The sequence below is a fragment of the Podarcis muralis genome, chromosome 18, assembly GCF_964188315.1.
Source record: "Podarcis muralis chromosome 18, rPodMur119.hap1.1, whole genome shotgun sequence".
Lineage (NCBI taxonomy): Eukaryota > Metazoa > Chordata > Lepidosauria > Squamata > Lacertidae > Podarcis > Podarcis muralis.
The window spans coordinates 13582901-13596341 of record NC_135672.1 but is presented as its reverse complement, the minus strand read 5'-3'; the positions used below and the strand labels follow the sequence as shown (position 1 = coordinate 13596341).

Here is a 13441-nt window from a genome sequence, read left to right as displayed (position 1 = left end):
GATTCCCAGTTCTGGCTCGGTTCAGAGGTTTGAGAACTTGGAAGGAGGAAAGTCACTTGATTCAGGGACTGTCCCCCAAGCCGAAGAGCTAAAGGCAGCTGCGAGCAGAACCAGAGAGAGGGGTGGCCTGGGGAGTGTCGCAGGGGCCGGGTAGAGATGTTGAGAGGGCCACATGGAGCCTGACATTCCCTGTTCCTGGGCAAATGTAGTTCCTCAGCCTACGACGCGGCAGGAGGCCTCCAAAGGCCCTAATACCTCCGGCCCCAATTCCCCCCTGTCACTGAACGCTCTCTCTCTCTTCCTCCCCATCTTTCCGCTTCGCCAGGACCCCTCGCGCCTGCCTGGTAAGTGTCTGCTCAGATCCATGCGTACAAAAGCGCTTCAGAAGGCGCCTTTGTGTCCTTTTGAGGAATCAGCTTCGCCCGGTTTGGGAGATCCGCTTTTATTTCCGGCGGAACTGCTTTCTCCTCCTCCTCGAGATCATTTGGGGCTTGTCGAACCGGTTTTCACGGGGTGGGAGAATTGTAGAATCAGAAGGGCCTCAGTTCAGTTGTGTCTATTGATTTCAATGGGTCTCCTCTGAGTAGGACCCTGTATCATCCCATCCTTTGGGCGCTCGCTGTTTCTGGCCGTCTGTCAGCTTTTGGGGGTCCCTGTTGCCCCTTCCCCTGCCCGCCTGCCATTCCTTTTGGGGCGCTGTGCCTCCACCCTTCCCTCTTTACCCCTGTCCGCCTGCAGGTCGCCTTCTGCTGGCCTCTGGCCTTTCCTTTGCACCTCTCCCCCAGCTGACGAACACAGACAAAACCTTTTCCTCCTTCCTTCCCCAGATCTGGAGGAGACGAGCCTGAGAAAACGCACGTGAGTGTCTCGAGGGGCTTTTGCTGTGGGGCGGCGTGACTCAGAAGACGTCCTTTGTTCTATTTGGGGAGGCCGGGTTTTGGTGGGGGGCAGGAAGGGGAGGGTGGGGCTGTCCTGGCTTGCTCTGCCAGGAACACATAGTGTATGCCTGTCCGGGGGGGGGGGGGGTAGGCAGTTGCAGAATGTGGACCTTGGGCTGGAAGAAGGATCTTCTATCCTTTGACCTGGGATGTAGGAGAAGTTCCAAAAAAAGCTCAACAACGACAGTGGGTAGATCAAATAACTGCCAGTTTTTTAATACTGTGAGTAGATCTCAGTCTATTGGGATTTGGGAGTCCCTTTACTATATAATAAAAAGGTACGGATGTCGTCACGCTGCTGTTCACTTGGTCACAGGCAGGTGGTGCTGTGCAGTACAGCTTGAAGGAGAGAGCTGTTGGGCGGGTGGTCCAGGCAAGCAATGGGGAGCCAGAGCAGGCTGCAGCAGGCCCCCTCCACAGACCCACTGGCTCCTGCCAGCCCCGGGTCCCCTGTCTCTGGGATTGTTGTGGGGAGGAGTAGGTGTGCCTGGCAAGCGAAGTGACCAGTGGCACAGCCCCGAGCGCAAATGTAAGGAGGGCTCTCTCTCTCTCTCTCTCTCTCTCTCTCTCTCTCTCTGTGTTGATACACCCCAGGGGCCCCCTTCCAGACGAGAAGCAGTCGGCCGCCGAGCTGGATGCCGTCCTCCAGCACCACCACAGCATCCAGGAGAAGCTGGCCGAGGAGATGCTCCACCTGGCGCGCAACCTCAAGAACAACACTCTGGTGGCGCAGAACGTGATCAAGCAAGACAACCAGGTGAGGCGGGTACTCAAGAGACGGAGGGGGGAGCATGGCTTGTGGATACCCCTGCCTGCCCCCTTGCCCCCAGTTGCACAGGTTGTAACTCAGTGTTTCCACGCAGACTCTGTCCCACTCGCTCAAGCTGGCCGACCACAACTTTGAGAAGCTGAAGGACGAGTCGGACCGCCTGGAGCAGCACGCCAAGAAGTCCGTCAACTGGTTCCTCTGGCTGATGCTCATCGTCGTCTGCTTCATCTTCATCAGCATGATCCTCTTCATCCGCATCTTCCCCAAGCTCAGGTGATTCCTCAGGCCGCAGGCGGCTACCTGGCGACTCCTCGGTTTGCCTCACGCCGTTGCCCACGAAGTCCAAGGCCTCCTGGTGCTTCCCTGATGGAGTCTCTGAAGACACTCGCTGGAAGGGAGCTCCTGGCGCTTCTCTGACGGAGTCTCTGAAGACACTCGCTGGAAGGGAGCTCCTGGCGCTTCTCTGACGGAGTCTCTGAGGACACGCAGAGGTGGAGTTGCCAGACCAGGCCCAGTCTCTGTTGCATGCGGGGGGCAGTGGGGAATCCGACAGGAACATTTCTTCTTCCTCCTGACTGCTACCTTTCCACCTGCAGGGAGCCGAGTCCCTGTTTGGATGAGGGTGACCATTCTGTCATCATGTAAAGCCCCCTGTATCCCCCCCCCAAAAAAGTGCACCTTCACAGCTCAGCTACCATTTGGGGACGGCCTGGAAGGAGGAATACGAGGCCGTTGGGGTTTCGTTTACCTCTAACGAAGTTCTGCCGCCTGTAGAGGAAAACCAGGACTCTGGGGCTGGGGGATTCTTGGCCGACGAGTTGGGGCAGGTTGGTGGGCGGGGGGGGGGGGAGAAATCACCTATCCTGTTCTTCTCCCCCCAAAGCCCCAGGTCCTAAACATTCAGGTGTAAGGACTCCGCCAGCTTTCGCTCTTCTTTCCCAGCCAAAAAGGAAAATACAACTTGGGGGGGGGGGCGTTGGCCACAGTTCTTACGTCTGGGGTTAGACTGCATGTGCCACAGCGACAGCAGGGGGAACGAGGGCTGCCGGAGGCACCTCCCCATTTCGAGAGCAAAGGCGCCCCCACATCGCAGCGGCGGTGAATCACCTGCAGAAAGAGGCGCCAGTGGGGGCCTCGCCCCACCGCTTGCCAAGCGCACACCTTCAGCCTGGGAGGTGGGCCAGGAGAGGTGCAGTCCCCCGAGGGGGAGAGGCCCTGCCTTGGCCGCCCAAACGTCGGGGCTCTGCGTTGCCCCCACTTCCCTGCGCCAGAGCGATGAGCCTCTGCTTGCCCCCCGCCGCACGGAAAATGTACTTCGCCCTGCCAGCGAGGGAGCCGAGTGATGCATCGCCAGCCAGCCTGCCTGCCGCCACTCGCGCATTAAAAGCAAAACCCGACTCGCTACCACGGTGTGGTTCTTTTGTGCGTGCGGCCGGGGCGGTTTGGGGGGCAGCGGCTCTGCACCCGCAGCCCCCTTTGACGTGGGGCTCTGCGCTCAGCGGCGGAGAGTTCAACTGCGGAACTCCCCTCCGTGGGAGGCAGCTTAGCCGGAGACGCCGTGGCGCCTTCTGCCTGCCAAGCAGGTGTCCTGCCGGCGGAGGGACAGATTGAGATGCCTCTGCCGCAACGGGAGCCTCTGGAGCTTCCTGCTGTGGACGAGGGACACTTCTGGGAAGCCCTTCATTCTCTTCACACCTAAGGTGGCAGGATCTCCATCCTGCCGCGCTCTCCCCGCCTGGAAGGAAGCGGGAAGGGAGGGTGCGGTGATGCAGAAGCCGTCTTGGCGTTCCCAGGCTCGCAGGAACCAGCGAGGGGTCAGCTTCCCAAGCTCTTGGTGCCAACGGCTGGTGACGGAGGAGGATATCCTCTGGCCGGGGGAACTTTCCAGGCCGTGGGTCCTGAAGGGCCGGGGCAGGGGTGGGGGAGGCAGAAGGGGCCCTCAAGCTGCCCTCTGTGGGTAAGCGGGCTTCCCTTTCGGAGTTGGGTGCCACTAAACTGGGCTTGCAGAACGATGGGATCTTGAGAAAATGCCACCAGAGTTCGATCTCAGTCTGTGCTAGAGATCGGCCTCTGTAAGTGAGATATGGGGCCGTTAAGAGCACAGGAGGTTCCTGCCAGGCCAGGGTTCAGATCTCCACGCGGGGCACAAAGCTCGCTGGGTGACCCTCGAGCCAGTCACTTCTCAGGCCTACAACGCAGGGTTGTCGCAAGGGTAGCCTGGGGAAGGGAAGAGCCACACACACTCGTCTCAAGCTCCTTGGCAGGCGAGATAAAGGGGATGCAAAGGGAAAAATAAATTAATTGGGCAGGGGTGGGGGTTGATTCCGTAAAGTTTATACAGTTTTTTAAAATAATAATAATCCTAAAGCTGGTTTATGAGGAAGCCAAAGCAATGACTATCAATGGGGGGGGGATTTAAAACTTCGAACAAGATAATAATGGACGAAATGCTGATTGAAATGGGTTGTCGGCTTTCGGAAGACCCGGCAAGGCCTTGCGAGGGGAGCCCCACAGAGAGCGCATTGCAGCAATCCAGCCTGGAAGTAACAAGTTTTGGTGATGTCGAAGCAAAGCTATCGGGTCGACGCATGGAAGAAGCAGTGTGGAAAGGGAAGTCTCGGAAGATTCAGTTGCCCCCCACCTAACCCCCCCCCCCCCCATTAACAAAGAGGAAGAAAGTGAGTGTCGTAATTTACTGCTCTCTGCCGCCCAGGCTGCCCGTAAGAAACCCACCTTGCCCCTGAGAATTCCCAGCGACGGGAAGAATGTAATTTCTTTTGGCAAAAAGATTCCAGTTACTGTTTTTGTGTGTGTGTGTGGTGGTATCTAGGTGACAGCAGAAAGGGGGGAAATTCACCAGTGGCAATGGCTCTTTTGCGTGAGTGAGGATGCCAAGGGGATTCCGGGCAGGGAGGGTCTCCGGGTCCTAGGGAGGTGAGCGGCCTGGCGCCAGAAACGTCCACAAGAAAAGGTCTGCAGAACGCCTGTATTGCATGCAAGAGACCCCAAGGCCAGTCTCCAAGGAAGGCTTGGAGTCCAAAACCACGGAGAGCCACTAATAATAATAATAATAATAATAATAATAATAATAATTATTATTATTATTATTATTATTATTATTATTATTTATACCCTGCCCATCTGGCTGGGTTTCCCCAGCCACTCTAGGCGGCTTCCAACAGAATATTAAAATTGCAATAAAGCATCAAACATTAAAAGCTTCCCTAAACAGAGCTGCCTTCAGGTGTCTTCTAAAAGTCAGGTAGTTGTTGATTTCCTTGGCATCTTGCGGGAGGATGTTCCACAAGGTGGGTGCCACCACTGAGAAGGCCCTCTGCCTGGTTCCCTGCAACCTCGCTTCTCGCAGGGAGGGAACCACCAGAAGGCCCTCAGGAGATGGACCCCGGTGTCCGGGGTGGAGACGCTCCTTCAGGGATACTGGGCCATTTACGGCTTTCAAGGTCAGCACCAACACTTTGAATTGTGCTCGGAAACGTCCTGGGAGCCAATGTAGGTCTTTCAGGACTGGTGTTATATGGTCTCCACTCCCAGTCCCCAGTCTGGCTGCCACATTCTGGATTAGTTGTAGTTTCCAGGTCACCTTCAAAGGGAGCCCCACGTAGAGCGCATTGCAGTAGTCCAAGCGGGAGATAACCAGAGCATGCACCACTCTGGCCAGACAGTCTGCGGGCAGGGAGGGTCTCATCCTGCGTACCAGATGGAGCTGCCCTGGACACAGAACTGACCTGTACCTCCATGGACAGCTGGGAGTCCAAAATGACCCCCAGGCTGCGCACCTGGTCCTTCAGGGACACAGTTGCCCCATCCAGGCTGCTCTGTTCCCAGAGGTGCTGAGGCCACTTTCTGGCATGTGACCCCCCCTCCCGCCCCCCCCCCAATTGCGGGCTGGGTTCTCCTCCTGCCTCAGATGGCTGGCACCCAGTCGGTCAAGCCAGCTGCAGCTGGTTGAACTACGAACCGAGGGTGGAGAAAGGGCAATTGGTGCCCTTCGATTTACCCTTGCGGAGAACATAAGAGAAGACTCTGGGGTCCCATCCTGATCTCACAGGGGCACCACCTTGAAGCCAATAAGGAGGAGCTCAGCACAACAACAACAACCACTCTCCCCACCTGCATTTTGCAGGAACTGGGATTATTGATTACGACTGATTAAACTCGTACACCGCCGGTCTCAGGGTGGTTCACAACATAAAACCAGAATAAAAATAAAAACAAGAATGACCCCCCCCCCAAAAGCACATTCTTAAAGGGCATCGGATGTCAATCAGCCCCAGGCCTGCTTGAAGGGGAAGGGGAAGACGGAACAAGCTTGGTCTCAGATGACCTGAACCAATGGATTCAAAGGGCGAGAAATGGGATTCCGACCTCCGAAAGTTATTCCGAATGTTAGGAGCCGTTTGGCCGTGGGGCTGCCTCCTCCCTTGTTTTTATTTTTAATAGAGGTGGTATGGCCAGGGATTCTTTAGCTGAGATTCCTACACTGCCGGGGGTTGGGGTAGATGACCCCTGGGGGTCCTACAATTCTGCGATTCTATGCTAGTCCTATCTAATAATAATAATAATAATAATAATAATAATAATAATAATAATAATAATAATATCTTTATTGTCATTGCCCCCTCTCGGGGACAACGAAATTACAACGAAATTGCCATCTAGCAATGGCAGCAGCTTTTAATTCTGATTGGAGGCCCAAGGCTGCCATATATTATTATGATTATGATTATGATTATTATTATTCAATTCGTTTTTATATGGCTTTATATCTTCAAGGAAAAAAATCTCGAAGCTGTTGACAACACATATAATAATAATTATTATTTATACCCCATTACAATCCAGGATAAAAAATATAGCAACTATAACGTACGCAATCGAAGCAACATTAATGAACAGGAAACGAAAATATGACCGCAAAGGTTTCAAAACAAAACATTACAAAGGTCAACTACGGAAGAAGACATTGAACACGGCAAAGTCTACCCCCCAAAAAAAACCCCGAACGTTTTGGAAGAAAACATTACAGTACAGGGCGCCATATATAAAATATGGGGGTTCCTGAACGATAGGCCGGGTTGGGATTATTTTAGCGCAGGTTGCAAACCGCAAAACGAAAGACAGGAAAACCAAACTGCATGAGTAATAAGACTGTTAACCCATTAAGCCAGAGGCTTCCCTGAATGTGGTTTAGCGGTGGAGAAATGGTTTTGAAGGCCCAGGTGACAAAAAAGGTTATTTTACGTCTGCCACTACTGCGGCCCAAGTTTCGTTAGCCGCCAAATGGAAAACGAGCAAGGTCCCAACCAAAGAAGAATGGCAGCTTAAGCCGATGGAATATGCACAGCTTACAGACTTAACATATAGAATAAGAGAACCAGAAGAACATACGTTTAGAGAAAACTGGATTTTATTGAATATATGGGAAATAACTGCACAGCTGAAGACGCTGGCAGCATTAAGATAAATTCAACAGCGTTATTAAGCTCTGATGGATGCAATAACGGAATACCGAATGGTAGTTTTTGTAAAATATGCAGGGATTTATGATATATAAAATGGAAAGAGGCAAAGGGACGTCATTGACAGCTGAAGGATGTAAAAAGGAGCATTAGAAACAGAAAATTTAATAAAAATTATGTAGAAAAAAATAAAATGGTTTTGAAGAGGAACGAGCGAGGGCCCGTGAGTTTAGCAGGGAGTGTCTTGAGGGGTTAATAACGCGATAAGGCGAAATTAATAAATAACCCGGTTCTGGGTCCAGGGCGCACGGTGGCAGAGAGGTTCTGAGTCATGCCCGGCTGATGGGATGCAGTCCAGTATTTTGGATGGTCATGTGGCAGGTTGGGCAACAGGTTGGGTTTATGGTTAATAGCTTGCATTCTTCTCATATAATTAACCCGCTCCCAGACAGCCTGGCAAGGGGGGCAGAGTCAGGATTTGCCCAACCGGGCACCTTCCAGATGTTCTGAACTACAACTCCCAGCTGTGCCAGGCAGGTGGGAGTTGTAGTTTTGTTTTGTTTTTAGAGATTTTGTGGTTTTATATCTTGATTTTATTCTGTGAACCGCCCTGAGACCCCCGGGTATAGGGCGGTACAGTGGTACCTCGGGTTACATACATTTCAGGTTGCTTATGCTTCAGGTTACAGACTCCGCTAACCCAGAAATAGTGCTTCAGGTTAAGAACTTTGCTTCAGGATGAGAACAGAAATCGTGCTCTCGCGGTGCAGCAGCAGCAGGAGGCCCCATTAGCTTCAGGTTAAGAACAGATTCAGGTTAAGAACTGACCTCCGGAACGAATTAAGTACTTAACTCGAAGTACCACTGTATATAAATTTAACAAATACAGCGGTCCCTTGGTTCTCAAACGCCTTGGTACTTGAACGACTTGGAACCCAAACACTGCAAACCCGGAAGTAAGTGTTCTGGTTTGCGAACTTTTTTTGGAAGATGAACGTGCTCTGTTTTGAGTTTTACGCTTCCGATTTGAGTGCCACACTTCAGTTTTGAGTGTTACGCTGAGGTCCGTCTGTTTTTGCTATTTATTTTGCTTTTTTTTTTGTGACTGTGGGGAACTTAGTTCAGCTACTGATTGATTTACTGTGTGACTGCAGTACATTGTTTATTGCTCTCATTTTATGGCTCAATGGTCTCGTTAGATAGTAAAATCCAGGTTCAATTGCTGTTTTGGTGGTTGTTTTCCAAAGTGTGGAACGGATTAATCCGTTTTGCATTCCTTTCTATGGGAAAGCGTGCCTTGGTTTTGGAACGCTTTGGTTCTGGAAAGGACTTCCGGAACGGATTAAGCTTGAGAACCAAGGGACCACTGCAGTAGTAGTAATAATAGTAAATAATAATAATGGCATAAGTTCTGCGGGCGCTGAGAATAAACACAAGTCTGGCAGCTGAGGTTTTTGTTGTTTTTTCTCTCCCTCGGTTGCCAGGAAATCAGTTTGCAAAGGATTTGCAAGTGTTGCAAAGGGCCAAAACAGCCTTAGGTCCCTGCGTTTAAAGCCAGCTCCCTTGGGGAAGGAAACTGGAGGAAGCTTCGTGTTTTGGAAGCTCTGAGGCAGACAAAATACAAGGCTTCGCGCGGCGCAGAGTTAAAACCCGTGGAATTTGCCCTCTGGAGAGAGAGGGGATGAGAGCTGGCAGCCTGGACGGCTTTCAAAGAGGATTAGACAAAATTCACAGAAGAGGAGGCGATCAATAGTTATGTTCTGACTGTCAGTGCGCCTCTGAATGATAATACATAGAAGCACAGCGTTTCAGACTTGGAAGGGACCCCGCGGGGTCATCTAGTCCAACCCGCGGCAAAGCAGGGGTCTCAACTAAAGCATGGCCATCCAACCTCTGCATCAAAAGCTCCCAGGAAGGAGAATCATAGAATCATAGAGTTGGAAGAGACCACAAGGGCCATCGAGTCCAACCCCCTGCCAAGCAGGAAACGCCATCAGAGCACTCCTGACATATGGTTGTCAAGCCTCTGCTTAAAGACCTCCAAAGAAGGAGACTCCACCACACTCCTTGGCAGCAAATTCCACTGTCAAACAGCTCTTACTGTCAGGAAGTTCTTCCTAATGTTTAGGTGGAATCTTCTTTCTTGTAGTTTGGATCCATTGCTCCGTGTCCGCTTCTCTGGAGCAGCAGAAAACAACCTTTCTCCCTCCTCTATATGACATCCTTTTATATATTTGAACATGGCTATCATATCACCCCTTAACCTCCTCTTCTCCAGGCTAAACATGCCCAGCTCCCTTAGCCGTTCCTCATAAGGCATCATTTCCAGGCCTTTGACCATCTTGGTTGCCCTCCTCTGGACACGTTCCAGTTTGTCAGTGTCCTTCTTGAATTGTGGTGCCCAGAACTGGACACAGTACTCCAGGTGAGGTCTGACCAGAGCAGAATACAGTGACACTATTACTTCCCTTGATCTAGATGCTAGACTCCTATTGATGCAGCCCAGAATTGCATTGACTTTTTTAGCTGCCGCGTCACATTGTTGGCTCATGAATCCATCACTGTCGAACAGCTCTTACTGTCAGAAAGTTGTTCCTGACTCCTTTATTGTCACTTGAAGCCACGAGTTCGAGTTCTGCCCTCCGGAGCGGCAGAAAACAAGCTTGTTCCTTCTTCCATGTGAGATATCGGAAGATGGCTCTCCTATCTCCTCTCAGCCTCCTCTTTTCCAGGCTAAACATCCCCAGCTCCTTCGACCGTTCCTCATCAGGTTTCCAGACCCTTGAATCTCACATTCGCCCTCCTCTGCCCACCTTCCAGCTTGTCAACATCCTTCTTAAATTGTGGTGCCCAGAACCCTCTCCCCTCCAACACTTTCCCCCCGTCTTGGCTCATCTTACCTCGCAGGGTGGTTGTGGGGGGTGGAAGGGAAGGCAATTAATTAGCAGGATGAGTGCATATGCAACACGTGGCGACGAATGCATGTTGAATAATTAATTGCCCCCTGTTAATCACCCGTAGAGACGCGGGTGGCGCTGTGGGTTAAACCACAGAGCCTAGGGCTTGCCGATCAGAAGGTCAGCGGTTCGAATTCCCGTGACGGGGTGAGCTCCCGTTGCTCGGTCCCTGCTCCTGCCAACCTAGCAGTTCGAAAGCACACCAGTGCAAGTAGATAAATAGGTACCGCTCCAGCGGGAAGGTAAATGGCGTTTCCATGTGCTATTCTGGTTCGCCAGAAGCGGCTTAGTCCTGCTGGCCAAATGACCCGGAAGCTGTACACCGGCTCCCTTGGCCAGTAAAGCGAGATGAGCGCCGCAACCCCAGAGTCGGCCATGACTGGACCTAATGGTCAGGGGTCCCTTTGCCTTTAATCATGCCCAAAGGGGTAGCCTGGTTGGTAGAGCGGGAGACTCTTACTCTCCAGGATGCGAGTTTGAGCCCCACGTTGGGCAAAAGATTCCTGCATTGCAGGGGGCTGGACTAGATTGACTCTCAGGTACCCTTTCCAACTCTGAATTCATAGATGCACAGCGCCTTGTGTTATTAATCCAGTAACATGTTTCCACGCCCCCTGCTATTTCCTTGCTGCAAACAAATTCTTACTCAGATCAGGCTCCCTTATTCTCATGAATAAAAGCTTAATCCCTCGCGGTTTGGAATAATTAAGAAATTAACCCCGCATTAATATCGTTACTAATATGTTGTCGTATTCCCATGAATAACGTCAAACACCCGCGACCCCTCATTCCCTACAGATAATCATTCAACCCCATAAACAGAGGTGTCATCAATCTATTCTTCTTTGTAATTAATCTGTTCTTCTTTGTAATTAACAAGCAAATTAACCTGCTGGTACCCTCCTTTATTACAACACGGGCCAGCCTCTGCTTGCTGTCCTTGAGAGCTGGTTAATTAACTCCTCGCTTCCTATTATTAGCAGTAATTAATACTTTTAAATCCTCTTTGCTGTCCTCATCAAGCCATCAGATGCCCCCTTCTCAATTCCTCCGTTCAGCAATAAGAGACTTATAGGAAAGTGGCCCATATTTATTCGTCAACGGGGTGCTTAATTAATAAATCAATTAATAACGGATCGGGCTCCTCCTTTCCCCCAGCTGGAATAGCTAATCCTATGTCTACTCAGAAGTAAGCAGGGCTAGGATTGCAGCCTTGACACATAAATAAATATACTCCCCCCCCCCCCCCGCTCATTAGCGATCAGTTCCTAATGACTCAAGCAGTGCCCCTTTGGCCCCCGATTAATTAGCCCATTTGTTTCAATTTCTTCCATGGTTACATTTTCTTAACGTTTATTAAGCCTGCCACAGGACCGGAGGTGGCGAGCGCATGTTCGTTAATACGACTACGACTGCCAGCCATTAATTACTATTAAGGGAAACTGTAGTAATGGTCATTAAGGGAGCCAATAATAATAATAAATAAAATAAGGAAAACCAGCTAGCTTCAAAGGGAACCAATCATAATTTCAGGAAATCCACAATTCATAGCAAGAGGAAACCAATTAGGATGGGTGATATTCAGCTAAGTCGGGTCGGTGCTTATTATGGGATGAGTGCTCTTCACGCCTGAAATTTCGCATCGAAATGCCAGCCAGAATTCCTCCCCCCACATTTAATCCAGATTTACCTTTTCTGTGGAAAAGCCAATATATTAAACCTTGTGGCGCAAACCCTGTCTGCAGTATTAAGCCCTGGTGAAAGCAGCCCTACTCAGTGTAACCCCATTGATTTGCAGGGAGTCTGCTCTGAGAATGACAAGCCTTCGCTGTTGCCCCGGAAACCACAGAATTGGAAGGGAGCCCCAAGGGTCATCCATTCCAACCCCCTGCAAGGCAGGAATCTCGGCTCAATGAAATTAATCAATAGTGGGTCATATCCTGATAAATCACACCGCAGAGGGTCTGGAAACCAAGCCTGATGAGGAGCGGTCGAGGGAGTTGGGGGTGTTGAGCCTGGGAAACCGCAAAACGTATGAAGGGCTGAACACAGAAGACGGCAGACAAATTGCAAGAAAAGAGAGTCCAGTGCAGAACTAACGATGATAATAATAATAATCATAATAATAATAATGATGTTATAGAAAAATAATGGGGTGGGGTGTTGCTGCCTGACTCCCCAGGGGGCCTGGGTCCCCAAAGCGCATCGTTTTATATAACAACATTAACGGTAATAATGTGAATAATAATAGACGCCTTCAAGGACGTTGGCGATAATAATAACAGCAATAATAATAATAAAAAAATAATAATACCTATCTGTAACCAGCAATAATAATGAAAGCCACCCAAGACCTTTGGGAAAAATAGCCCCCACCCCCAGGTTGTGGTTCTGTAGTTCTTCACCTTCCAACAGTAGTAATAGCCGCCCAGCACAAAGATGATAGTAACCCTAATTTCCCTAATAATGGAAGCCACCCAGGAGGCTGCTAGCGGCGATAATGACAGCCATAATAACGAAGAAAGGCACCAGAGACCTATGAGCTGAACTAATAAGAATAATGGTAATGATTTCAATAATGGTAGGAGCCACCCAGGAAGGTGGTAGCGATAACAAGAACAGTAATAATAATGATGATGATGATGATGATGATGATGATGATGAAAGGTACCAAAAACCTTTGGAGGAGGAGGAGGAGGAGGAATAACTATCTGGGATGTTAGTAATAATAATACCAATAATAATGAAAGCCATTGAAGACCTTTGGGAAAAATAGCCCCCCCACCCCCAGGTGGTTGTGGTTCTGTAGCTGTTCTTCTCCTTCCAACAATGGAAATAGTAGTAGTAGTAGTAGTAATTATTATTATTATTATTATTATTGACACCTGGGATGTTAATAATAATAGCCACCTGGGGTGTTAGCAATAATAATAGAAGCAATAATAATAATAGGCAGCTGGGCAGTTAGTAATAATAATAGCAGTTATAATAATAATAGCCACCTGGGGTGTTAGTAATAATAATAGCAGTTATAGTAATAATAGCCACCTAGGCTGTTAGTAATAATAATAGCAGTTATAATAACAATCGCCACCTGTGGTGTTAGTAATAATAATAGCAGCAGCAGCAATAATAATAATAATAATAATAATAGCCAGCTGGGGTGTTAGTAATAATAATAGCAGCAATAATCATAATAGCTACCTGGGCTGTTAGTAATAATAGCAGCAGCAGCTGCAGCAGCAATAATAATAATAATAATAGCAATAATAATACTAGCCACCCAGAGGACGTTAG

General features: G+C 49.7%; 1 protein-coding gene across 1 annotated transcript in view; it reads left to right on the top strand.

The window, feature by feature from the left end:
* Positions 1–2997, top strand: part of USE1 (unconventional SNARE in the ER 1) — an 8836-nt gene extending 5839 nt beyond the window's left edge. The window contains exons 4-7 of the mRNA XM_077922053.1: positions 326–344; positions 585–858; positions 1533–1695; positions 1802–2997. Of these exons, the coding sequence (XP_077778179.1) occupies positions 326–344; positions 585–858; positions 1533–1695; positions 1802–1984 (639 nt within the window). The 3' untranslated portion in view covers positions 1985–2997. The remainder of the gene's footprint in view (positions 1–325; positions 345–584; positions 859–1532; positions 1696–1801) is intronic.
* The last annotated feature ends 10444 nt before the right edge of the window (positions 2998–13441 follow it).